The sequence below is a fragment of the Eleginops maclovinus genome, chromosome 12 (genome assembly GCF_036324505.1).
Source record: "Eleginops maclovinus isolate JMC-PN-2008 ecotype Puerto Natales chromosome 12, JC_Emac_rtc_rv5, whole genome shotgun sequence".
In the NCBI taxonomy this organism is placed as follows: domain Eukaryota; kingdom Metazoa; phylum Chordata; class Actinopteri; order Perciformes; family Eleginopidae; genus Eleginops; species Eleginops maclovinus.
This window is the reverse complement of record NC_086360.1, coordinates 692,495-719,001: the sequence shown is the minus strand read 5'-3', so window position 1 is coordinate 719,001 and position 26,507 is coordinate 692,495. Positions and strand designations below refer to the sequence as shown.

General features: G+C 40.8%; 1 protein-coding gene across 1 annotated transcript in view; it reads left to right on the top strand.

The window, feature by feature from the left end:
• Positions 1-24,240, top strand: part of LOC134873578 (whirlin-like) — a 73,983-nt gene extending 49,743 nt beyond the window's left edge. Inside the window, 9 exon segments of the mRNA XM_063897332.1 lie at positions 325-361; positions 3,449-3,637; positions 3,938-4,111; positions 10,101-10,175; positions 13,238-13,285; positions 13,287-13,920; positions 14,200-14,372; positions 16,201-16,329; positions 21,451-24,240. Coding sequence (XP_063753402.1) covers positions 325-361; positions 3,449-3,637; positions 3,938-4,111; positions 10,101-10,175; positions 13,238-13,285; positions 13,287-13,920; positions 14,200-14,372; positions 16,201-16,329; positions 21,451-21,633 — 1,642 coding nt within the window. The 3' untranslated portion in view covers positions 21,634-24,240.
• Positions 24,241-26,507: the final 2,267 nt, after the last annotated feature.

Here is a 26,507-nt window from a genome sequence, read left to right as displayed (position 1 = left end):
TGGTTTAATATCATTTTTTCAAAGGGATTGCCATGATTGAGACTTTGGGGAGGTATTTCTCTAGAACAGCTCTCTGTCCCACACTTCACTAAACTCACACTGCATCCGTGATGTTGGTTGTTGTATCATTTCCTAAATGCGTACGAATCGGCGGGACGTACAGGTAGTCTGTAGATGTGTTTTCTTTATGTGTTACTCTCAGTTCAACTTGTCTGTAAGATGAATATAATGAATCAGATTCAAAATTCCTTATCTGTCTCAGCGGGGAAATGTATGATTATTGGTTCCTTAAATATGCTTGGCATTCTTTTTTCTTTGTTGCAGGCCATCCTCTGCCAAAGCTACACTTATATTGGGAAAGGTAAGAAAGGCAGCCATGCACTCCTGCCCTCTGTAAGCCTCTTCACACTGTTATAGTACTGACAGATTCTCACTACAGCATGCTGACTGTTTTTGAACCATGAACAAAGCTGGATTTAAAATCAGAATCTGGACATTATTTTAAGGTGTTTGGACTTAGTTTGACAGCATCAAAATAGACATTGACCTTCACATTAATAACTTGTTACTTCACTTGGGTTTTAGCCTTGTAAAATTGTGATCTCTTGATATACTCCCAGACTACGTTGGTGTGATAATTCATTTGCATTTTATAAGTTTCAGATCCTCTAATATGGTCAAATATAACACCTGAGACTGAACTCGAACTCTCGTGGCGATCATAAATAATTAGACCGTCTGCACAACTATTAGGCTAGTTGTATTTCTGAGGATTAATTTTATTATGGAACAACTACAGAGCCCTCAGTCAATCCAAAATGTTGATGAACCTCAAACATGAATATTTAAGAAAGTGAAAGTGAGGTTTTGGCTTTCTTAGGAGAATATCTATGAGCACTATTATTAGGCAAATATTAGTGAGCAGAATTATTACGCAACTAAAGGAAAAAACAGTTCCCATCTCACTTGTTTAATTTCCCCTGTTAAAGTGAGAATAATAAACTCAACATGTACAAATAAACATTTCTGACATTTAAAAAAAGACCAGATACCAACATAGCCTCCCTTCTCTTCACTGACAGTCCCAAGCCTTCAGTTCCTGGAGTCTGTCAGTTCTGGATCTGTGGACCACCAACCACAGCCTCCCAGACTCTGTTCAGAGAGGAGTCTCCATTCACCCCAAATCTCCGCTTAAGAAGGGCCCACACGTTCTCAGGAGGGTTTAGGTCAGGTGAGGAAGGGGAACATGTCCTTATTCTTTCATCTTTAAGGCCTTTACTGGCTAGCCATGCAGATGAGTACTGCGCTGTATGTGATGGAGCATTGTCCTGCAGAAGATCCTGATCTTCTTAAAGATGCAGACTTCTTCCTGTACCACTGAGGGAAGGAAGGGTCTTCTAAAAAGTGGCAGTAGGTTATAGGGCTTGATTTTGAGTCCATCTCCATCTCTTGGTCTTTGAGGTCTGCAGAGCCCCGTATATTATAATATATGGAGAGACAAATCTAAAATACGCTCTGTTGCTTTGCAGCAAGTGTTGAGATAGCACAAAAACATCATTGATGACCTGAAGTTCAGTCAGTTAGTCTACTGCTATACCCAAGTGGCTTGCTAGTATAGGTTTAATAATCTTGAAAGCATGAGGGTATATTAGCTATGGGATTCATGGTTAACACGCACACATGGCCCTGCCTGCTACATAACCAAAGCACAGAGAGGCACAACAACACAGAGCAGCGTGATTCCATGTCATGTCACGATGCCTTTACTCCGTGATATCTTATCGTACAAATAGGGGTTTGACTGCATCTTGAACAGTGGTAAAGCAAATGTGGTGACAAAAAGTAGTCCACAGACGGACAGATGTACTGACAGTCATCATTAGGACTACAGATTGGTACTACAGATATATTAACATTGTCAATGAATGCATAGAAAATAATGAGTCTCATGATGACATGGGGGGCCACAGGTTGAGGGGCTATCCTTGAATAAAATTCAAATACACAGTGAATACATCGTCAATGAGGTTCTTGTTAGATATTTTCAAGTTGTACATATAATGATAGCCAAGACAATTTTTTCCTGTGCACCTCCCGACCATTGTCTGGTATGATAAATGTTTTCCATCGACATTTTAATCAGTGAGCTACATGCTAAAAGTGCTCTTATATGTGATCAGCTATTCATCAGAAATACTGTAGACTTGGCTTAAAGTATTAGTTAGCTTCGTAGTTCTAGATAACACGGGTAGCCAGTTTCATTAATTGCATGTCCAACAAAAATGTCAACAGGAGCGGGAAACCATTAATGAATTAAGGAAAGTGTAGGAAGGAGGCTGCTCTGAAGGCAGAAAGGTGTAGCACTAGGTGGTTTTATCATAATGACTTCATAGGGAGGGTTATTTATATTTAGGTTGCGCAACTCTCTCTCTCTCTCTCTCTCTCGCTCTCGTTCTTTTTCACGCAAACACACGCACACACACATACACTAAAAAATAAATAAAGCTTTTTGCCACTAAAGGTAAAGGTTTTGTATCCACATAGTGTCAGGATACATTTATACGTTATTTTAAGTCAGCTCTTCTCAGGAGGATTGAATTATCCCTCTGCCTGCCTTCTGAAACAGCAGCCTTATTTCTTAATAAATAGGGTTGTGCAATTGTTTATAATTTCCATTCATTTATGCACACAGTATACATCAAGATTTTTCTATTAACATGTAATCTAATCTACAGCGAACATCGAAAAAAACTTGTTTTGAGTCCAGGAAGTCTTACCCAAACATTTCTCGAACCATTCAGCAGCACCGACTGACCCCCAGCAGCGTTTCTGCTCAGTTGGGCCAGAAGCATGGAATAGTAAAGAGTAAATAACCTACTAAACAGTATTTGAGTGGCAAACTTCTAGTAACTCCGGTAAATCTAGAACAATACATTTATTTCTATCACAGGAGCAGACGTGTCTACTAGGTCTTCATCTTATCTTTACCTCCATTCACCTAACGCAGCATCTGCTTCTGAAAATAGCAGACTAAGACACAAATCATATATTCCTTCATGTATAATAAATGTCTACAACATAAAGCGTCTCCCATCTTATTCGGCTAACCCTTCAAACCCCTGAACCTTAAGAGAAGTATATTTGCTCTCATGTATACAGGGGAAGCAGCAACACATATTTTAGCCTATTAAAACTTTTCAGTTCAACAAATCCTGATAGTAGTATGTCAGACTAAAAACTAAACAAACAAAAATCAGTAACCATAGTCACCTAGGTGAACAGTTTCTCGAGCTCAGTCACAGCAGTGTGGTCTCAGGACGAGTAAGGGGGGCTGGAAATGACATCTGAAGACTTTCCAGCTGCACGCTTTGGGCTTGTAGATAACTGTTCTTGTGACCTTCATTTCACTCACTCACATTTTTTAAATCTGTCAACCTATCTTTCTCAGCAGCCTGCAGTATACAGAGGTGTGGGCCCTCCAGGGGCTCAGGTGTCTCTGGAGCAGCAAGCCTACATGCTGCTGACGGACCCAGAGAGGCAGACTATGGTCTACTACCTGCAGGAGTACCAGGAGGGACACATAGGTGTGGAGCCACTCACCATGGCTCTGTTTGAGCTTTTTAACACACATGCAAAGGTACCAAGTTAATATTCATAAAGATCCATTCATTGTTGATATTTGTGTGTAAAAGTATGCAGCAATTTCATTCATGTATATGGTGATGTAACATTGGGAATATGTTTTTCTTTAAATGCCAAAGAAGTTGATATTCTCTGCTCTTGGCAAACATTTTGTGCTGGCTTATCTACCTAGAGCCAAATGTTGGGGATTTGAATAATTGGATAAGGTGCTGTAATCCTTATTAAAGCTACACATAGCATCCACCCTCATGCATGCTCTCCTCTCAGCTTTGATTTCTCTTCTTCTCTCCTCCAGCTGTCCATGCTGTCAGAGGTGAGAAGTCTGGTGGCTCCCCAGGACCTGGAGCTGTACGACAGGCTGGTGTTGCATCGAGAGAGGGAAGCCCACCAGGCCTTGCATGGAGGTCCGGGGGTCCTGCATCCACAGGGCCAGTGCAATCAGATTGCACGGCACACCCACCCTGCTATGGTGGGTATGATTTCACCATACCTATCACAGGACATCAATACTGGAATTGTAAATGAATATGTTCTTGCTTGGTTACACTTTGTATGACCTTATTCAATTGGGTTTAATACAATCGGTCATCGAGCAAGACAGACATGATTGGGCAGATCTAATGGAGGCATGTTTAACTTTTTCAAGGCTTTTGAGCATAAAAATCACCACCTGCTGCTAACCAAATCATCCGATCAAAATACTAGTGAAAATGATTTGGTGTAGAAATTTGAAAAATGATTTGTAACATGCTGTGGCTTGTGAGGCCTTTCTCAATCTTCCACATGCAGTCCAGATGCTTGGAAGTGTTCTTGCTCACCTGTTAGTAAGGTTGGGGTAGATTCCCAGAATGCATTTTGTAACTAGCGGTTATAAAGTACATTATCTTTATTTAAACTACAGCTGTTACAGTGTCCCCAATTAATACTCATTTTTAAACAAGGATACTTATATATAACTTTTGTCTTTTAAGCTAAATTAATGGTCATTTTTCTGAAATGTGAGGACCTACTATGTGAGCCTGGCTGTTCCTCTCTGCATCAAGCAGCTCCCAAAATAGTGGTTCTCAACCTGTAGCTCGAGGGCCCCATGGGGGTTGCATATTCATTTCTGGGGGAAATGGATTTTACATTATAAAGAGTAGCCTAATGTAACTTTAGAGTCTAAACTATTTGGCATTACTGTAAGCCCTACAGCACACCCTAAGCATTAAACCACTGACAGTTTGAGGGTGATAAACGCAGTTTGCCTTGATCAGCGTGTCTGATGTATAACCTTTGAATAGCAAACCAACCAACCACAGGATTGTCTGATAGCAAATATGTGGTTTTAGCATGATTTCAAAGTAATACACCGTCACCATCAATTATTCCTCCCTTCCTAGTGGAGGAAGTGCAAAGCAGTGCGGTCCAGGCTGGCTTTAAAGCCCTGAGCCTCTTCAGCCCCCATACAGCCAGGTGGTGCCCTGCAAACAAAGAAATCTACATCTCTGCATGCCTTGTCAGTTCAATAAGTCATCATTAACAGTGATCACACCATAATAAGCCCAGAATCATATCAGTAAATCGACTCTTTTCTGCGTCCCGTTTTTGCCTGTTAGTCAATATCCATGACATACGGTCGATTTGCAATCTTAATCCAATTGTTCTTCTTGAGCGATAAGTAGGCTAATATCAACAAGAGAAGTTATAACTGCTGATGGTACTTCAGTCAGCTGATCTGATTCTGGTGATACGCAGATGGCAGAGAAAGACAGTCAGTCTGTGTAGAGTGTAATACTAAGAGCAACAATGCATCGTTGTTTTCCCTGGGACCGTATCCCAAAATATAGATGTCAAAGCGTTGGACTTTAAATAATTTCTCTTTGATGCTATACTATTTATATCGTGTCTGTTTGTGTGAAAGCGTGCGTGCGTTTTGTGTGTGTGTGTGTGCATGCATTCTGTGGTGGACATTCCTCCTTAGAGCTCATTGTGCAGGGGGGGCAGCACGCTTCTGATCAGCTGAGCAGACCCAACACTACAACTCAATCTGACGACCAGTGTTGCCACAGTTACTTTTAACAAGTAATCTGATTACTGATCACTCCTTTAAAATGTAACTTAGTTACTTTACTGAATACTTGATTTTAAAAGTAATTAAGTTAGATTACAAGTTACTTTATTAGTTACTCTCAGCAGCTGCCGACAACACCCCCCGCCGCCTCAACATAAAAATTAGTCCATCATACTGCCCGACCAACTTCTTCATCTCTCCCCCACTTACTGGTTTTGCACCGAGGTCCAGCTTTGGTTGTTTGGGTGGTGGGGGACCTCCTGCTTTAGTCGCAGCTCTCTGCTTCGCTCCACCTGGTGGGACCTGCTCTGTAAGTTTGACTGTGCAGTGCTGCGACTCCAAATGTTTCTTCAGATTTGACGTAGTGTTTTTGAAGCTAGACAGCACTTTGTCTCCAGCACAGAGAGAACAACGAACCTTAATATTGTCATCTGTTGCTGACTCAAACTCAAAATAGTGACTGTATTTCCAGCTAAAAAACGCGCATCTCTCTCCTCCCTCCATTGTTGTTTACGTTTGTGTCTCTGTGTGGTATTACACGTGAGGTGTCCTCGTGCTGAAAACGTGGCTTAATTGTCGCATAGACGTCACTCCCCGAGACGTGAGGAGAAAGCAAACATATATCTTTACTAAGGAGAATGACAAAAATAGTACCGCACAGTGACTTGGATAAGTAACTTTAATCTGATTACTGGTTTGGAAATAGTAACGCATTAGATTACTCATTACTGAAAAAAGTGGCCAGATTAGAGTAACGTGTTACCGACATCACTGCTGACGACACAGTTTAGTTTGAGCGTGAAAACACTCATCCTGATATGTGTGGTTAGTCTAACTTAAGCAACTGACATTATGTTTTATTGGTCCAACACCATGTTATAAAATACTTTTCATAGATTGATATTTCTATGCAGGTTTGCTGCAAAATGTACAATAGCTTCTGACCAAGGTGGAAGAGGTATTTGGAGATGTCACATTCAATCCAGGTTTTAATCTTTTAATCAGAAGTAATCTTTTTTAAAGTAAGAAAAACATACTGTAGGTGTCACAATAATACACCAAGGCCAGTTCCATTGAAATAGTGAGAAGTGATTCAGATCCCCTGTGATTGAGGGGCCCATTTTAGAGCCTTTAACCAAGCTTCAGGGAAATTGGGTCAGTAGATTTTCTGACAAGTCTAAACAGATTTCCAGAGCAACGTGTTGAACTGAAGATTTTTTAAGATTTCATGACTCTTTCTGTCAAGAGTTGCAATAATTTTTTGCCAAGATCTTGGATTGATGACGGGAGATTCGGACCACTGCACAAAGTCTTCTCCAGCACATCTCAAATATTCTCAATCAGGTTCAGGTCTGGACTCTGTGGGGGCCAATCCATGTGTGAAAATGATGTCTCAGTGCTCCCTGAACCACTCTTTCACAATTTGAGCCCGATGGATCCTGGCATTGTCATCTTGGAACATGACTGTGCCATCAGGGAAGAAAAAATCCATTGATGGAATAACCTGGTCATTCAGTATATTCAGGGAGTCAGCTGACCTCATTCTTTGGGCACGTTGCTGAACCTAGATCAGACCAACTGCAGCAACCCCAGATCATAGCACTGCCCCCCCACAGGCTTGTACAGTAGGCACAGACACCTCTGTTCTTGCCCTGATGCGCCCATCACTCTGGAACAGGGTGAGCCTGGACTCCTCAGACCACATGACCTTCTTCCATTGCTCCAGAGTCCAATCTTTATGCTCCCTAGCAAATTGAAGCCTCACTGACAAGTGGTTTTCTTACGGCTACACAGCTGTTTAGTGCCAATCCCCCGAGTTCCCTTTGCATTGTGCGTGTGGAAATGCTCTTACTTTCACTATTCAACATAGCTGTGAGTTCTACTGTTGTTTTTCTACCATTTGATTTCACCGATCACGATCATTCAACATTTTTTTCCGACCACATTCCTTCCTGGAAGATGGTGTTTCCCCACTGTCCTTCCAGTTTTTAATAATGCGTTGGACAGTTCTTAACCCCATTTTATCTCCTTATATGTCTCTGCTTGATGTATGGCAATAATTCGACCCTTCTGAAACAGATTAACATCTTTTCTGCGACCATAGGATATGTCTTTCCACATAACTGTTTAACAAATGAGAAGCTACTCACTGCATCAGTTAGGGTTCAATAACTTGTTGCCAGCTGAAACATAATCACCCATGCACTAATTATCCAATGGCAGGCTCTTACCTATTTGCTTAGTGAAATCCAGGTGGTGACCTTTTTTTTTAATCAAAACTAGGAAAGAAAACAAAATAATACAAATCTCAAATGATACCACCTCTCTCCTCTGTTCAATACAATGAAGCTAATGAGAGGATGAAGCAGGTCCTATTAAATGGTGACCCTAACTGCACGACTGACCCTCACACACCACTAACATGAGAAACCAGAGGTACTCTAAACCATCAACCTTAAGAACCTGAGTTTGAATGCAAACAAAATGAATATCAATCCATGTCTAATGGTTGCTAAAACATTTGTTAAACATCTGGAGTTTGAAACAAGACAGGATGCTGACTTAAAGATGTCATCCCCCCCTCCCTCCATCCTTCCTCCCTCCTTCTCTTTTGTCCTCCTCCACGTTTCCCTGAAAGAGATTTAATCTGCCCTGCATTAATGTAACGTATATTATTCGGTTGCTGTGAAAGGAGGCAAACGTATGCGTATATATGCTATGTATGTGATCGGGAACACAGACTGGCATCTGTGCTGTTGTGTGAATGTTCCCTTTGTTTTTAATTAAAGTCATCAGTTTGGTAGTGTTCTTCATATTACTTATAGTAATTACTCTTATCCTTTCTAAAACAAAACAAAGATGGGAGTGGTTAGCTCTCATTATCAGTGACAAAACAGCAAAAAAAAACAAGCAGAAGCCCAGCAAAAGTAAGATATGGCTCCTGGTTCATGTTGTTTTACAGCTGGGTTCCCCCACTCTGATCAAAGTCAAAGTCCACTTTATTGTCAAAGTTTCCACATGTGTTAGACATACAGAAAATTGAAATACTGTTTCTGTCCCACAGTGCAAATATAAACATGAACATATAACATAAAAAGATTTTTTTAAACTAAGTAATATATACATATGTTAGACACAATCAACACAGTTTGACGGTAGTGCAAGTAGTTCTTTAGTGCAAAAAATACTTTGTGCAAAGTACATTTTCAGTAGCAGCGGAGAATAGAAAGTAACTGGTGCTGGATGAGGGACGGGTGTGTGAGGGAGGAGGATTAATGTCCTGGTACATTTCCATTGAGGCTGTGGGGAAAGGTGGGTGGGACCAAGGGCGGAGAGGTCAGGGGAGAGTTGGGAGCGGGGGTAGAGGGAGATGAGAGAGGGGGAGAGAGATTGAGGGACAGAGAGAGGGGGAGCGAGAGGAGAGACGGAGGGAGGGAGGAGAGAGAGCCAGGGAGGGAGAGAGAGGATTGAGGGAGGGACGGATGATAGAGAGAGAGAGGGAGGGAGGGAAGGAGATGGGGGGGGGTTCCTGCTCGCTTGAGCTTGCTGATGAAGTAGAGGCGTTGCTGGGCCTTCTTTGCCAGTGCAGTGGTGTTGTTGTTCCAGGTGAGGTCATCTGTGATGGTCACACCCAGGAATTGGGTGCTGCTCACCTGCTCCACAGCAGCACCATTGATGGTCAGAGGGAGGGGGGGTTGGGAGTGGGTTCTCCTGAAGTCAACAACAATCTCCTTTGTCTTCCCCACATTGAGGAAGAGGTTGTTATTTTATTATTTTGGCACCAACGGGCCAGCTGGTCCACTTCCTTCCTGTAGTTAGTCTCATCGTTGTGGCTGAGGAGATGCTCTGATGCTAGAGTACTTGGTGCCTCTTGGACTGATGTGCAGCGCCACTGACCAAGCTGCGGTTTTTGACGAGTTGAAAACCCTGTGTTACACAGAAACTAAATCAAGATTTCATTTTTTCTCATAAATTGACAAACGATGAAGCCTTCATCTTTGTTTTCATTTGAATTGATGTGTATGTGTATTTTTTCATGTCAATCTTATAATGCTCTCATAACACATTGGCTTGGTTGAATTTATAATGAGTAAAACAATGATACCTCAGGTTGCTTGAGCACCATATGGGCCCCTTAACAGACACTGGCTCTCCCTTAAGTTCATTGAAATGAAAGACTCCAGCCTGTAGTGCCACCACCTATTTCAGCTTTTACATAAAGAATAACAACTGTTTCTCAAACACTTTGTTCTAACTTTCTAAACTGCCTTGCTCTCGTTATGTTGCCCTGTGGGAAAAATCCCTCCATCTGGCATGATTATGTAGGCTACAGTAAAATGCTCTTTAAGTTTTTGTTACAGATTCATGCCTGCAGTATTACATGACTACATGCTGTTTCTTCCAGAATGACGGCTGTGTTGCTGGCTTGGCAGAAAACGACCATGAGGACAATACTAATGCCTTACAAAACATGACAATGGTATGTGTTATTTATTTTGTTCTGCATTCAAAATAAGATGCATCCGACTCTTTAAAGTAGAGACACTACATACTGATATACACCTGAACATCAGCAGGAGAGGACTCTTTGAAGTAGAGACACTACATACTGATATACACCTGAACATCAGCAGGAGAGGACTCTTTAAAGTAGAGACACTACATACAGATATACACCTGAACATCAGCAGGAGAGGACTCTTTAAAGTAGAGACACTACATACTGATATACACCTGAACATCAGCAGGAGAGGACTCTTTAAAGTAGAGATGCTACATACTGATATACACCTGAACATCAGCAGGAGAGGACTCTTTAAAGTAGAGACACTACATACTGATATACACCTGAACATCAGCAGGAGAAGACTCTTTAAAGTAGAGGCACTACATACAGATGTACACCTGAACATCAGCAGGAGAGGACTCTTTAAAGTAGATACACTACATACTGATATACACCTGAACATCAGCAGGAGAGGACTCTTTAAAGTAGAGACGCTACATACTGATATACACCTGAACACCAGCAGGAGAGGACTCTTTAAAGTAGAGATGCTACATACTGATATACACCTGAAATCAGCAGGAGAGGACTCTTTAAAGTAGAGACACTACATACTGATATACACCTGAACATCAGCAGGAGAGGACTCTTTAAAGTAGAGACAATACATACTGATATACACCTGAAATCAGCAGGAGAGGACTCTTTAAAGTAGAGACAATACATACTGATATACACCTGAACATCAGCAGGAGAATACTCTTTAAAGTAGAGACACTACATACTGATATACACCTGAACATCAGCAGGAGAGGACTCTTTAAAGTAGAGACGCTACATACTGATATACACCTGAACATCAGCAGGAGAGGACTCTTTAAAGTAGAGACGCTACATACTGATATACACCTGAACATCAGCAGGAGAGGACTCTTTAAAGTAGAGACACTACATACTGATATACACCTGAACATCAGCAGAGAGGACTCTTTAAAGTAGAGATGCTACACACTGATATACAGTTGAACATCAGCAGGAGAGGACTCTTTAAAGTAGAGATGCTACACACTGATATACAGTTGAACATCAGCAGGAGAGGACTCTTTAAAGTAGAGATGCTACACACTGATATATACCTGAACATCAGCAGGAGAGGACTCTTTAAAGTAGAGACGCTACATACTGATATACACCTGAACTTCAGCAGGAGAGGACTCTTTAAAGTAGAGACACTACATACTGATATACACCTGAACATCAGCAGGAGAGGACTCTTTAAAGTAGAGACACTACATACTGATATACACCTGAACATCAGCAGGAGAGGACTCTTTAAAGTAGAGATGCTACACACTGATATACAGTTGAACATCAGCAGGAGAGGACTCTTTAAAGTAGAGATGCTACACACTGATATATACCTGAACATCAGCAGGAGAGGACTCTTTAAAGTAGAGGCACTACATACTGATATACACCTGAACATCAGCAGGAGAGGACTCTTTAAAGTAGAGGCACTACATACAGATATACACCTGAACATCAGCAGGAGAGGACTCTTTAAAGTAGAGGCACTACATACTGATACACACCTGAACATCAGCAGGAGAGGACTCTTTAAAGTAGAGACACTACATACTGATATACACCTGAACATCAGCAGGAGAGGACTCTTTAAAGTAGAGATGCTACATGCTGATATACACCTGAAATCAGCAGGAGAGGACTCTTTAAAGTAGAGACAATACATACTGATATACACCTGAAATCAGCAGGAGAGGACTCTTTAAAGTAGAGACAATACTGATATACACCTGAAATCAGCAGGAGAGGACTCTTTAAAGTAGAGACAATACATACTGATATACACCTGAACATCAGCAGGAGAATACTCTTTAAAGTAGAGACACTACATACTGATATACACCTGAACATCAGCAGGAGAGGACTCTTTAAAGTAGAGACGCTACATACTGATATACACCTGAACATCAGCAGGAGAGGACTCTTTAAAGTAGAGATGCTACATACTGATATACACATGAACATCAGCAGGAGAGGACTCTTTAAAGTAGAGACACTACATACTGATATACACCTGAACATCAGCAGAGAGGACTCTTTAAAGTAGAGATGCTACACACTGATATACAGTTGAACATCAGCAGGAGAGGACTCTTTAAAGTAGAGATGCTACACACTGATATACAGTTGAACATCAGCAGGAGAGGACTCTTTAAAGTAGAGGCACTACATACAGATATACACCTGAACATCAGCAGGAGAGGACTCTTTAAAGTAGAGGCACTACATACTGATACACACCTGAACATCAGCAGGAGAGGACTCTTTAAAGTAGAGACACTACATACTGATATACACCTGAACATCAGCAGGAGAGGACTCTTTAAAGTAGAGATGCTACATGCTGATATACACCTGAAATCAGCAGGAGAGGACTCTTTAAAGTAGAGACAATACATACTGATATACACCTGAACATCAGCAGGAGAGGACTCTTTAAAGTAGAGACACTACATACTGATATACACCTGAACATCAGCAGGAGAGGACTCTTTAAAGTAGAGACACTACATACTGATATACACCTGAACATCAGCAGGAGAGGACTCTTTAAAGTAGAGATGCTACATGCTGATATACACCTGAAATCAGCAGGAGAGGATTCTTTAAAGTAGAGACAATACATACAGATATACACCTGAACATCAGCAGGAGAGGACTCTTTAAAGTAGAGACACTACATACTGATATACACCTGAACATCAGCAGGAGAGGACTCTTTAAAGTAGAGACTCTACATACTGATATACACCTGAACATCAGCAGGAGAGGACTCTTTAAAGTAGAGACAATACATACTGATATACACCTGAACATCAGCAGGAGAGGACTCTTGAAAACTTTAGAGTTTGTTTTTTTCCACTTTTGTCAGAGCCAGGCCAGCTTTTTCCCAGCTTCCAGTTATAGAGATTATAAGATTGAGGTAGCTATTTCATTTTTTTCATTGACAGGCTAAAATGCGTGCTTCAGGTGAATCTCCTACATTATTAAGAGCTACCCCCCCCCCAGGCTTACGGCAGCCTGTCCAGTGAGAAGGAGCCCAGCAGGAAGCCTTCAGCCCGCCGGGTGCAGCTCGTGTCCAGCCCACTTCTCACTCGCCCAACACGGCTGCTCCAGGACTGCCTCCACAGGTCCCTCAAATCCCTTCCCACCACCCACCAGTCTTTAGCCCCCTCTGCCCACCACACCTGTGCTGATGCCAGCCACCACACTTCCCTCAATGCACTCCATCACACATGCCAGAGTTACCTTCAAATATCTGACTCTGAACACTACAACCACTCCAACAGCCGACATAGCTCCAGACACCACACCTGCCCCGGCTTCCTGCAGCACCGGCAGCCCTCAGGCTCTGCTCAGCCAGAGGCATCTGTCAAGATGGCTGGCAGATCCAGCTCCTATGAGAAGTCCTCCTACTTTGCAAAGTCTGCTTCCTCTTCCAAAGCTGCTTCTCCCATGCAATCCCCTCATCTATCACCCCACCCCTCACCATGCCCTTCCCCCTGCCCCTCCCTCATCCCACCTGCTGCTCCAACCTATAGTCCTGACCGACCCTGCTCTCCTGCCCTCACCCACAAAGTCATCATTACAGACATGAACCGGCTGTCTGCAGACTGCAGAACACAGCAAAGAGGTACATGTATGAGTGTTAAGTCAGCTCTTCATGGGGGAGACAATTCTTATTTGTTGCAAATATTTGTAAAACCATTGCCTTTGTGATTTTGTTAAGTATATATATATCTTAGTATTTGCTATACAGTATATACAATCCATTATAGAACTATACTACTATACAATACTAATAATAGTATGATCAAATCATATTGAAATGTTTTGATATAATATTTATGTATGAGAAACATAGCTTGTCATAGCATGTATGGACTGACCAACACTGCAGGGTCTCATCCAGGGGCCACACTCTCCCAGCTGTCAGACAGTGGCCAGACTCTAAGTGAGGACAGTGGGGTGGACATCGCCGAGGCAGGGGGCCTCAGTAAGGACGGCAGCCCACGACCGAGCAAGAACACGCAATGCCATCTTGAAAAGCCAGGGGCCCATGCACCCCCTCCAGGAACCAGACAGGTAAATAATCCTTTCAAAACGCAGTTGGATTCACCATGTTACATTAAGTGTGCTCTTGTACAGATTGTCCCGAATGTGTGACTTCTCCTCTGTGCAAAAAACAAATCTGAAGTCATCTGCATACAAGGAGAGGAAAATCCATAATGGCAGCGTCAGACAAGTTTCAAGAATTCATTATTTGAGAAATATTTGTTCAGATCTATATATTAAACATTTTAACCAGATATGAAGTGCTGATCATGTTATTCACAGACATATATTGTGTTATTGGCCACCAAAGCGCTGAGTTTTTTTGTGGGAAAAATAAAATGCAAATATAAACAAAACATGTAACTGAAAAAAACAGATGAGTTTAATCCCACTCCAGTGACAAGTAAAAAAAAACAATACTAAATCAATAACAATAAAGCAGATCATGAAAGAGATGTCTGGTACTTATGTATGAACACCTCTTTTCATGCACAAACAATTGCACAGTAATATGTTGGCACTGACTTGAAAGTATAAAGCCTCAGCATCGATTTCTGGGCGGGCTTAGTCATTTCTCTCTTTCAAAGTTAATAGCTTGGGCAGGACGAAGCAGGCAACGGAAAATGTGAGTGCACTCATTTAATCTGTCAAGGTTGTCCTCGTCATGAAAAACACAGCACTGTTTAATCACACTGAATAACTGCTGCATTATTATTATTATTATTATTATTAAAACTGTTTTCGGCAAGTCAAGGCTTGTTGGATGATTGGAGGTATTTTATGTATCATTAGAAGTTGAAAGACAATAAAAAACAGCAGAATATTTGTGAAATTGACTTTCAAACTACATTTGGGTCTTAAGTAGGTTTAAAGAAACTCATAAGAACTATTTACAAGTGACATTTGAACTAGCAGGCCTGCAGACATATGAAAAAACCTAGAGAAGAGTTTTTCTTTCGAAGATTTAAAGTAAATATCCTGATGCAGGTGAAGAAATAAAAACAAACATATGCAACAGTTTCAAATCCACACTACACACAAACTCAAAGCATGAGTATATAATGTATTTCTTACTTAGCGTCTGTCTTCTTTTACTCTCTCCGCTGAACATCAGTGAAACTCCATCTTAGTGTGCAAAGACTGATGCAAAGCAGAGCCTCATTTTGCACCAATAGTATACACCATGCAGACAGACAAGGGGGCCGATCTGCGAAACAAAAGTTATACAATGCTGCTTTTCTGAAGAGTTACCGTACCCTGTTTTATAGATAAACCTCTGGCCTGTCATATCCCACCTGCCCACCAGATGTCCTCACAGTGTTTGTGCCTTCTGCAACCTGAACATCAACACACCTGCACCCTATTTCCTCATAAGCCACGGAGTATATTATAAAGTATACTAGCTAATTTTCTCTTGTGTCTTGCAACATCTTTGTTCCTTTCACTCACAGTGTTCATCCCTCAGTTAATTAGGACAAAGTAATGATATTGTTGTTTTTGTAAGCAGCATCATTTCAAGTCAAAGCATCTGATGAAAAATTCAGTTTGCATTACTAGCAGCAGAGTATCCAAAAGAGGTTTAGCAGAAATAAAGGGGGGAGGGGCCATAAATTGTACAGATAGGGAGTATGGCACACATAAAAGGTAAGAGAAGGTAATGTTGAATGGATGACGTTCAAACACTTTTAACAGCTCCTCCATCAGTTAGCTAGGTGGTGCATGTCAACATTGTTGGTTCCTGAAAGGTACAAAGTCCATAATACAAACTTTTTCCTCTTGCATAAAGTTGACAAATGAAGTTGGACCTTGCTCTTAATTGCTATCGCCTCTGACCTGTGTCCACTCTGTGTTCCAGCAGTCCGGCTCACCCATGCCAGTGCCGAACGCTACCCTGGTACGAGTGGTTAAGAATTCCAACACCCTTGGCATCGCTATAGAGGGGGGAGCTAATACACGGCAACCTTTGCCGCGCATAGTCACCATTCAGGTGAGACAGCTATACAATGACTTAAGCTTCTAAGCCATTGTTTTGTTCACAGTATTGTCTTTAAAAACTACTCTATTTAAATTAAAAACTATGCAGAGAAAATATTGATTTCTGAGCCTTAAAATAATGCTTTTACAAAAGCAGGTTGCATAAGCATCTAATTAGTAGCTTGCATTTTTTGCACAGATAGTATTGACAAGCAATAAAATACTTATTTTGATGTTTTCCTCTCACAGCTTTTCTCGTTTTGTTAAGACAACACTCAGTAGCACAGAGCAGTAACCAAAGTCCTTTATGAGCTGAGGTGAATCAGCCCCACTCACTGAATGAGTCTTTTTATGAGCAGTGTATCCTTGAGGAGTTGTCATGTCTGTGCATTCCATAACATGACTCCTTTCTGTGGAGTCTCAGGACAGTGAAGGACTTTCAATGTAACCCTCACAGTCATTTTGTAGCTTGTCAAACACTATGTCCCCAACGTCATGTAGGATATTGAACTTGAGTGGTTGTCTCTATCCCTGTGATTGAGCGGCTGTAATCTAATTATGCTCACTTTTCCCTTTGCGTTAAAGGTCACCTATTTAGCAAAATGCACTTTTTGATGTCTTTTATACATAAATATGTGTCCCGGTGTGTAAGGAGACTCACAAAGTGTCAGAAAATACAACCCTCTCTCTTTTCCTCCTTACCCACATCTCTAAAAACGGGGGTACAAACGAGCTGATCCAGATTTGCTGTCCTTATGACGTAATAAGGAAAATGTTGGCTGGCTTTATATTGAACTCCTGACAATGTCCCACCCACGTGACACGTCCCAACTTATCGTCCCCCATATACAGTCGCGAGCTGAATCCCCTCCGCAGCTGTGTGTCTGTGTATTCAGCAGGATGTCTGCAGGAGGGACTTAGAGTTGTTTATATCTCTGTTCTAGTGGTAAACTCTGAGAAGTGTTTCAGAAATAATGCTGGATGTGGTTTGCCCATCATATGGCGTTTAATCACGGCAGCGTTCAGCTGAGTTTCTCCCAGTAGAAATCTCTCTTCAGAGGAGAAATCATGATGCTCCAAAGGGGCGTGGCCAGCTTCAGGTCAGCTCAAATTTAAAGCGACAGTCACAGAACCATTTTATAGCCCTTATTAAAAACATTAGGTCCTTAAAGTTGTAAAATGCGCTAAAAGCTGAATCCAGATTTATTTTCTCTCTCCATTCATTCTACTGAGCCGAGAGCGGGAGATCGGGGGTAGGGCTTAAGGGGAGACTCAACTGAGCATGCTCTCTGTTCTCGACAGCCAGGCATGATGGGAAATTTGTGGCGTTTTGCTCTCGAGAATCTCAGGCCATTTTGTCTTCATGCGCAAATGAGCAGCTCTCATAGGAATGAACGAGGTCCCGCCTCCAACGGTGTATCCAGTTCTTATTATACATTCATGGCTGAAATAGAGGGGGATAAAGCATGTTACAATGGGGGATCTGTTTGGTATTTTGAGCAAAACACTTCACACACAAGCTTTGTATAGATATTGCCCTACTATTGTTCAAAAGCATAATAGGAGACCTTTAAAGGTTCCAAACTGTTAGCACTCTTGGTGATGGTGAGAAGGCTAAAACAAATGATTTCATCTTAAGTGGTTTATCTCTTTCTTTAAACCAACTAGGTTAACAGAAATGTTGAAGTCAACGACAAAGACTTGCCAGATAAGATCATATATTTGCAGTGGTGTGAAGGCAAAGGAGCCTTTAAATCAGTGGTTCTCAACTGGTGGGTCGCGATCGACCCATTTTGAGTGGCTCGCAGATTTGCAAGTGGAAAAAAAGTTGTGAAAAAAAAAGAAACGGAAAAAGTCTAACTTTTATTTTGAAGGCCACTTTTATGTTGAAGGCCGAAATGTCTAATTCTGAGCGTGCAGTAGCCGTTTGACTGGAAATGTCGTAGACCAGAGAGCGTGATCACCCTATACTTTCCTTTATTTACCTTTTTTTATCCTATCTACACTTATCCACAATTTAAAGTAATTCACACAGCCGCTCACCTGTTTCCTCTTCTCTCTGTGAGGAGCAGCTTCAGCTGTCCGAACAAAGTAACAACAGATAAATGGCATTAAATATTATTAAATATGTCAGATAATAATAGATGTATTTATTTTAATCTCAGTGTACCAGAATGTGTAGTTTACATGGGGTAAAAAGACAGACTTGGACTTTGATATACTGTATATATGTATATTACTGCAGTGGTTCAAAACTTTGGGTCGTGCTTTATTGACAAAGGAAAAAGTGGGTCCTGAGGCTTGACCAGTTGAGAACCAATGCTTTAAATAGCTACACCTAGTCCACCAAATGCGTGTTTACAGATCTGCTCTATAAATGCATGTCCTGTGTTATTTTAGGGGGAAAAAAGAGTACTTAAAATAGATAATTTTACATTTGATAGGTTTTCGTGAGTATGGAGGTAGGCTTGGGGGCTGGACAAGCATGAGACCTGATGCTGACAAAAATACACAGCCGGGCTGATGAGGGAAAGTGGATAAATTGATAACGGATTAGCCAAGAAAGTGTCAATGCAAAGTCCATTCAATGTGAAATGTATGGTGCTCATACACTAAGGAAATAAACATTTTCATCCAGGAGCAGGAGTCATCGCCCAACCTGTTTGAACCCTGAGCCACGAACCTCTCTGCTGGCAATAGCCTTTTGCCGTCCATGTTATGCCGGCTTCATTTTTCCCTCCTCTCGTTTGCTGCGTAACAAACACAAGGTTCATTTTGCCTCCCCCCAAATCCTGCAAGCTGTTTGTTTTTGTTGCTGCTTTCATTTAAGCCCAGAGGGGACAACAACCACTACCATGGTTAGGCTTGGAAGCCCCTGCAGAGGTTGGCCTCTGCACTCCTGAACTAAGGATTTGTTTTTCATGCCTTGCTTTGTGGGTCTTGGTTCATCTTTCCTCCCACATAACTTCTCTGTCCAAATGTGTGCAGTCGTCGTGACAGAGGAAATTCAAGTCATTTACCAGGTCGTTGATGAAATTTTGCCAACTTTATTCCTGCAAAACTGTTAACTTAAGTTGTCTAGATGAGATGTAAAGGCCTACTGAAAAAAAACTTTGGGCAATTACCAACTATTTGTGCAGGTGCTTGTTGGTTTTGCTCTCATAACCTTAACAGAAGTCATGAGGAACTCTTAATCTATGAAGAGACATTGCAAAAGGCAGAGCCAGTAGAGCCAGGTCTTTCAGCCATCTTTTAGCCTGCATTGGCTCCATCTTACAGTGATACATGAAACCCCCCTCCCAAGCACTTTCATTACATTGCATTTGGCTGACGCTTTCATCCATGAACCCTCACAGCGCAGGCTGGACGATGCCCTTATCCAACCCAGGGCCACTTTTCTTTGCTTCTGCTGCTAAATTTAGGAGTTGTCAAATCAGACTTCGGAAGGTCCTTCCAGGTACAGAAGCTTGTGATCATGCCTGTAAGAGCCAATTATCTGTAATAAACATCCAGTCCTTCTCAGACCAATAAGCGTTGGTGAGGTCTAATCAGACGACTGTTGGTTGCTTGTCTTTTGCCCTTTGATTTAGGTTCTCTGACCATTGAGGTGTGTTTCATAATCCTGCCCCGAGAAATCCCATCTTTTTTGATGGATGCAGTGGCTATGCATCATATAGGCTATGCACAGAGAAAAACATCCCCAGACAGGAAATATTTGTCAACTGGGTTGTTGTGGAGGAACCCTCTTCATTTGTTATAAACAATTTCCCTGAACATGTCTGGCTCTAGATGCTAGGTCGTTGTCCCTGATCTTCAAGACTCCCGATAACACTACAGTCTGCGCTTTCAAACACTGATCTCTATTACCTCTGTTTGGTGTAAGGAGTATATGATTGCTAATTTTTCACTGAAAATAAGGTTGATAAGTATGAAATATGCCGGGCCACAAAGCCAAAAAAACAGGAGAAATGACTCATGCTCTCAAAGCCAATTGAGACTGCAAAGTAATTCAAAATTATTTGTATGTTTTCTGTAAGATAATGAGTAACACTTACCACATGACAAGTCATTTGAACCATTGGGTATGCAAGAATTAGTACTAAAACTTGTTGAATTTGCTGTAATATGCTCTATTCATTTTAAAACATCTAACTGTGTGTTTTACAACACAGTACCATCAGAGTCATAGCAATCAGCTCTTATTCATTACATCATTAGAGTTCACCTGGCCTGAAAACAACGTGAGATTCCGTTGAGAGGAACTTCTGAGATACCTTACTGAACTTACTGCCACGTGATTTACACGAGAAATTTGATTGATGGGTGACGTCATTAGTCCTACATTACACGAAAAAGATAACAAATCAGTATTTTCATTTATATATACAGTGCCCAGCCAAAAAAAAAGGTCACACGCTCTAATATTCGTTGGATGTCCAGAGTTGCATTCATTTTTTCATCAAAAAATTGATGACGGGAGATTCTCAATCGGGTTCAGGTCTGGACTCTGTGGGGGCCAATCCATGTGTGAAGTGATGTCTCATGCTCCCAGAACCACTCTTTCACAATTTGAGCCCGATGGATCCTGGCATTGTCATTTTGGAACATGCCCGTGCCATCAGGGAAGAAAAAATCCATTGATGGAATAACCTGGTCCTTCAGTATATTCAGGGAGTCAGCTGACCTCATTCTTTGGGCACGTTGCTGAACCGAGACCAGACCAACTGCAGCAACCCCAGATCATAGCACTGCCCCCACAGGCTTGTGACCTTTTTCTTGGCTGGGCAGTGTATATATACTGTATTTTGGAAGGAATGTATTATGGGATGTCAGTGTATGTTCATGAGGGTACCTGTGTGGATGTGATCCGGCCAGCTGTTAATTATTAGTTTTATTGGTTGGAGAGTAAAGGGAGCTCCAATTCTTGTTGACCACATTGCAACACAATTTACAATGAATGGAACTGTACGCAACTCCAGCCTATGGCTGCTCAGCTGTGCTGCTGGGCGGCTGAATCATTGTTTTTCTCATAGTCCCTACAACAGTTAGTATAACATCAGCAAAAACACTCAACTGTCATTGAATGGAGATATTGATCTGAATCAATATCTCCCCTGCATATCTCTGTTAACAGAAAGGAGGCTCAGCTGATAACTGTGCGCAGCTGAAAGAGGGTCAGGTCATCCTCGAGGTCAACGGCGTTTCCCTGAGAGGGCGGGAGCACAAGGATGCTGCTCAGATCATCGCCGAGGCCTTCAAGACCAAAGAGAAGGACCACATCGACTTCCTGGTAGTGGATCCAGGATTCTTGTATTAGGACTTAGCACTTTAAAAAGACACAATCTCACTGCTTTCAGTATCAACATGATGTTGTCCAATGATCATGGCCTCGTTTTTTTTTTTTCAGGGAAAAGGTTTGTTGGAAAGCTTTTAGTTTATTGCACTACAGCAAAAGGATATTACATTAATATTGGCAAACAGTCACATGTCCAGCAAATGTTTGTGTGTTAGTTTTCAACACGGTAATTGTCTGTTCACCAGGAGGATGAAATGAGACTTGATAGTGTGGTTGCCACACAAACTAATATTGGACACAGTTATTATATTATACAGTATTATATTGTAATAAATGATATGTTATTGTATTATTTTATGGTATATTTTGTGATATTATATGATAGGATATTATATATTATATTATATTATATTATATTATATTGTTTTATCTGGGGAGGCTGAGCTGCTCTGGCTGAAATAGCTAGGATGTTATCTAAATAACATTTTTACTCACTAAGTACCTTTTCACATACACATCAATGTCACTAAACAGTACGGCCATACTGTAACTCCCACGATGAAATGCTGTGACCTTTGAGCGGAAACACTCACCCAGACATATTGAACATGTTGAACAGTTAAGTCAGATAAGCATTACTTTATTTAGAAATAAAACCAGAGGTGAGCACACCAAAAACAACGACCAAACATCCTTCCAGCTAAATTGTAGGTGTGATTCTGAAACCTGTTTTCATATCTCATCCAGCATAATGTTGCAAGGTGAACTGATAAAATGACATTGTCAGTTTATTAGGTGTATAAATAAACTCATCAGTTTTGGACAACCAAACATCCTCATAGAGATTGATATATTAGAAGCTCCTTGACATTCAGTAGTGCTTCAGTATTTCCGTTTTGTTTCATTTCATTAGTATTTTTAAAGATTCACATATGCACTTCAAAGCTAAAACATCAATGATATGATAGTTTGTATATAGTGTAAATTGATCTTACCATATACAACTTTTGATAATATCAAATAGTTTATGATAGAAGATCATTTCACATTTCCCAATATGCTATACTGCATTACTCCTATTTTACTTTATGTGTACTAAAAATAGATTGCAGTGCAGGATGTTCCATGTTTTAAATGAAACCTGTTTTAATCCACCTACACAGTGTCTATGAAGGTCACATAGGATTGATGGGGACTGAGACACTGAATCAGTGAGCTGCTAATGCACTGTACAGCAAGCTCTCATCGCACTGGGTATTCTATCAGAATCAATTCAGAGTGTGCACACCATAAGGACCAGAGCATAATGTCAGGTCCTTATTCTGATTTGTACAGAAAGCATGAGCAACTCATGAAGCCATAAATCCTCTGTCGGAGCAATTTGACATGAGACATGAGAGACAGTCATATAAACCCTACAGAGCATCAGCTCACGGTAACGCTGTCTGTCTGAGGGGGCGGGTGTCGACATGTGTTGTTCACAATAGGCGACCTCCAATGCTGAAAAATGAAACTGACAGAATTGAAAAAATAATAATTGACCTTTTGAAATCGATGTCATCAGGGTAATCAGTGTGGGATTGGAGACTACACATCCATGGAAAATGATTTATTCCAACTAAAACATGCTATCGCTAGCCTTTTGGGAAATAAAGAATCTGGTGTTTTTGGACCAACACTCAGGAACGCCTGTTCACTACAATTTGAAGTCAAAGTTCGAACTGATGTAAGAAGAAGAAGAAGAAGAAGACATACTTTATTAACTCCGGAGAACCAAATGAACGCCCTGCAGCGGATGCACCAGGAGCATGATGTTAGCAGAGTGGTGGTGGGGAAACTCTGCTTTCAACAGAGCAGTCAGAACTTCTACTTGAAAATTATTTTTGAATATGTTGGATTTACAACTGCATCCAAACTGCAATATGTTCCGGTTCATTTGGTAGAACCATTCATCTGAATAGAGACAGTAGTAGTACATCACACATGTATTTTGAGAAGATTCTATTTACAATGGTTGCATTATATTTTTGTAATCCAATGACATAATCCTACTCAGTGAGATAGTAGGAGTTTAGTGATATAATGTATGAGTAATGCATCATTTAAGGCTCTGGATTCAAAGATGAAGTGTTGGGGAGAATATTGTACTATTGAATAATGTTTAAATGAGTTGTGTTTGAATATCATGTGTTCAAAAAGGATTTATCATGTACAAAAAGCTGCACATAGATTTATAGAGATGTACTGTATATTCAGTAAATGGGGAGACTTTTTGTTCATGTAACCCCTCTGTGGCTGACAAGCTGCATCTCTTGTTTCTCTCCTTCGCATATCCTGTTGCCACATCATATCCTCCTGAACAATCACCATGCTCTTATTTGTCAAATTGCCCAAAAAAAGAATTCTACACATTCCCCCATTAGATTTCCTAAGGACAATAAAAAACGTTTGATAAAACCAAAGTATATATACGTCTTGTTGCATATTTGGCACAATATTATGGTCAATTATTTGTTTGGAGTTTTTTATTAGGTAATATTGATTTATTTGAGACGACTGAACAAGTGATGATGGGCTGACCCACCAATACATATACAGTATGATCTACTAACGACGAGTATGGGGAGAATCTAATCAAATATACTCATCCTCTCTGCCACATAGTGACAGCATTGTCCAAAAAACATTCAAATGACATCAATAAACCACACTCATTACCATGGACACACACTGCAGTTTTTTTTGACTCAATCACACACACCGTCCTGCAGCCAGGAATACTCGGGTAACATTTGAGTAACATTTGATAAAAACTACATTGAAGTTACTGGGAAATGAACTATGGAATGCTCTATTTGTGAGCTATTTTAATGTTTATTTTTATTGACTATAAGAAATACAAAAGAACATGATACTAGGAATACAGTCTAAGTAGAATTTCTAATTAATCTAACATTTAAGACAATTAAAAAAAAATGTATTGCTTGTTATGAGCTGCCATAAATCATGAGTCTAAATCTACAACCTCTGTCCTGTTCCATTCACAAGAACCACAACTAGATCAAACGTGATTAGTTCAGGGAGTTGAGAGGAGCTGTTTCTTGGAGACTACAGTATAGTTAAGGGATGAATTCTGAAGCCTTTGGCTATGTCATGGATTACATGAATTGCTCAATTGAACATGAAGCTAAACACTTCCTGCCCGTTGCTCTGCCTGAGATATTTATCATGATACCTGTCATGGATATGTACACAGTTTATGGAGAGTGCACATTTACACAACAAACAGTTTGCAGAACACATTCAAATCGGTTAGGCAGCTAAAACCCAATCACACTTAAATAGTTTTAACTTCTTCAGTTTAAGAAATGTAGGAAATGGGGGGCACACAATTGAAATGTATATGGGGAGGATTAACTAAAAGGGCAGCATAACGTGAAAGTCACCTGAGCACAGGCGCCACAAGGTTCTACCAACTAATTAAAAAGTATTACCGGATGTTGTTTTTAGCCTCAGATAGCATATAGCTAATATTGTATTGTATATATGAGTAGAGGGAGAAGGACGCGTGGAGTTACATACTAAACACACCGCCTCTACCTCTCACTCATTGATGCTGCAATAATACTATTGCGTGTTTAATAACTGATAAACCTCAGAAGGATTACATAATACAATATCGTAGGTGAGAGCTTCAAGAGTCCGCTAACAAGAATGCGGTGGTGACGTCATAGGAGGATCCACCCCAGACGACGTCAGCCAATAGAAGAGTCCGGAGAACCCCATGTGACAACAAGCGACCAAAAGGATCCAGCCCCTGCTACCAACCAATGAGAGCGCGAGACCGGAGCTCGCCTTATTTTGAAGTTGTTTATTTTATGACCGGGGGATGGTTCTATAACAGATGTTAGTATTGTGAAATCGATCTCTTTTTTTATTCCGGACCGCCAGACAGTAACTACTGATGAGCTCCACTCATTCAGCAGCCTGTGGACGCATGTTCCGGGCTATTGAGCCACAGCTGTGAAACTTTTGTAAAACGTACTGCTGCATCCGTTTATTAAATACTCCTTTTAAAACTTATATGAGGAGCTTCACTTCCTTTTCGTTTTATATCGACTCCTGGGCTTTGAATAAAAGAACATTTCTTACAATTTGGTGACCCCGACGTGATTTAAAGTGCCAGGACAAGACAGGGATTTCGCAGAGTTTCGGCAGAACCCCCAGACACTCAGATTGGATCCCATTTAAAACGGTAAGCAGAGCCTGTTAATTTCAAAATCTGCATAGTTTATGTAGCATTTTTAGATGTGTGTCTGGAGGTTAGTCGTTAATCGTGATAAAACTGTCTATTTAAAGTTAAGAGTTGAATATATTAAAATTAACTGTTGTGCGGTTCTGGGTTTTGAAAAGGTTTGTTTGTTTGTTTGTTTGTTCAGTGTTTTTACCAGTGAAAGCTGGTGAAGTGTTTGTCCTTTTAAGCCACAAATAGTAAAGTGGTTTAGGTAAATTAATACGTAAATGCCGATTAGAGGTCGGCAACGTAGCAACATTGATGCTATCATTTTGATGAGAAAGGAAGATAAAAAATTCCTATTGTTCGTTAAGGCCTGATCTATAGAGTGATCAGTGATTGAGTCAGTAAACGTAATCTTTGCAACAGAATTACGTTGAGAGTTGTGAGGACATTCCAATTGTCTCTGATTAGCGTGTTGCTTTATTGAGCAATCATAGTTGGTAATAGCATTAATATTTAAAGGAAGACCACTTCGCCAAGAGTGGCGTGGTACTTCAGGTTAAAAGCCGCAGGACCACTGTTTGTTGAAGGGAGGAATTCTGTGAGAGAGAGAGATGGTTGGAAGCCCTATCCTCTGCACTGATTCTGGAACTTAACA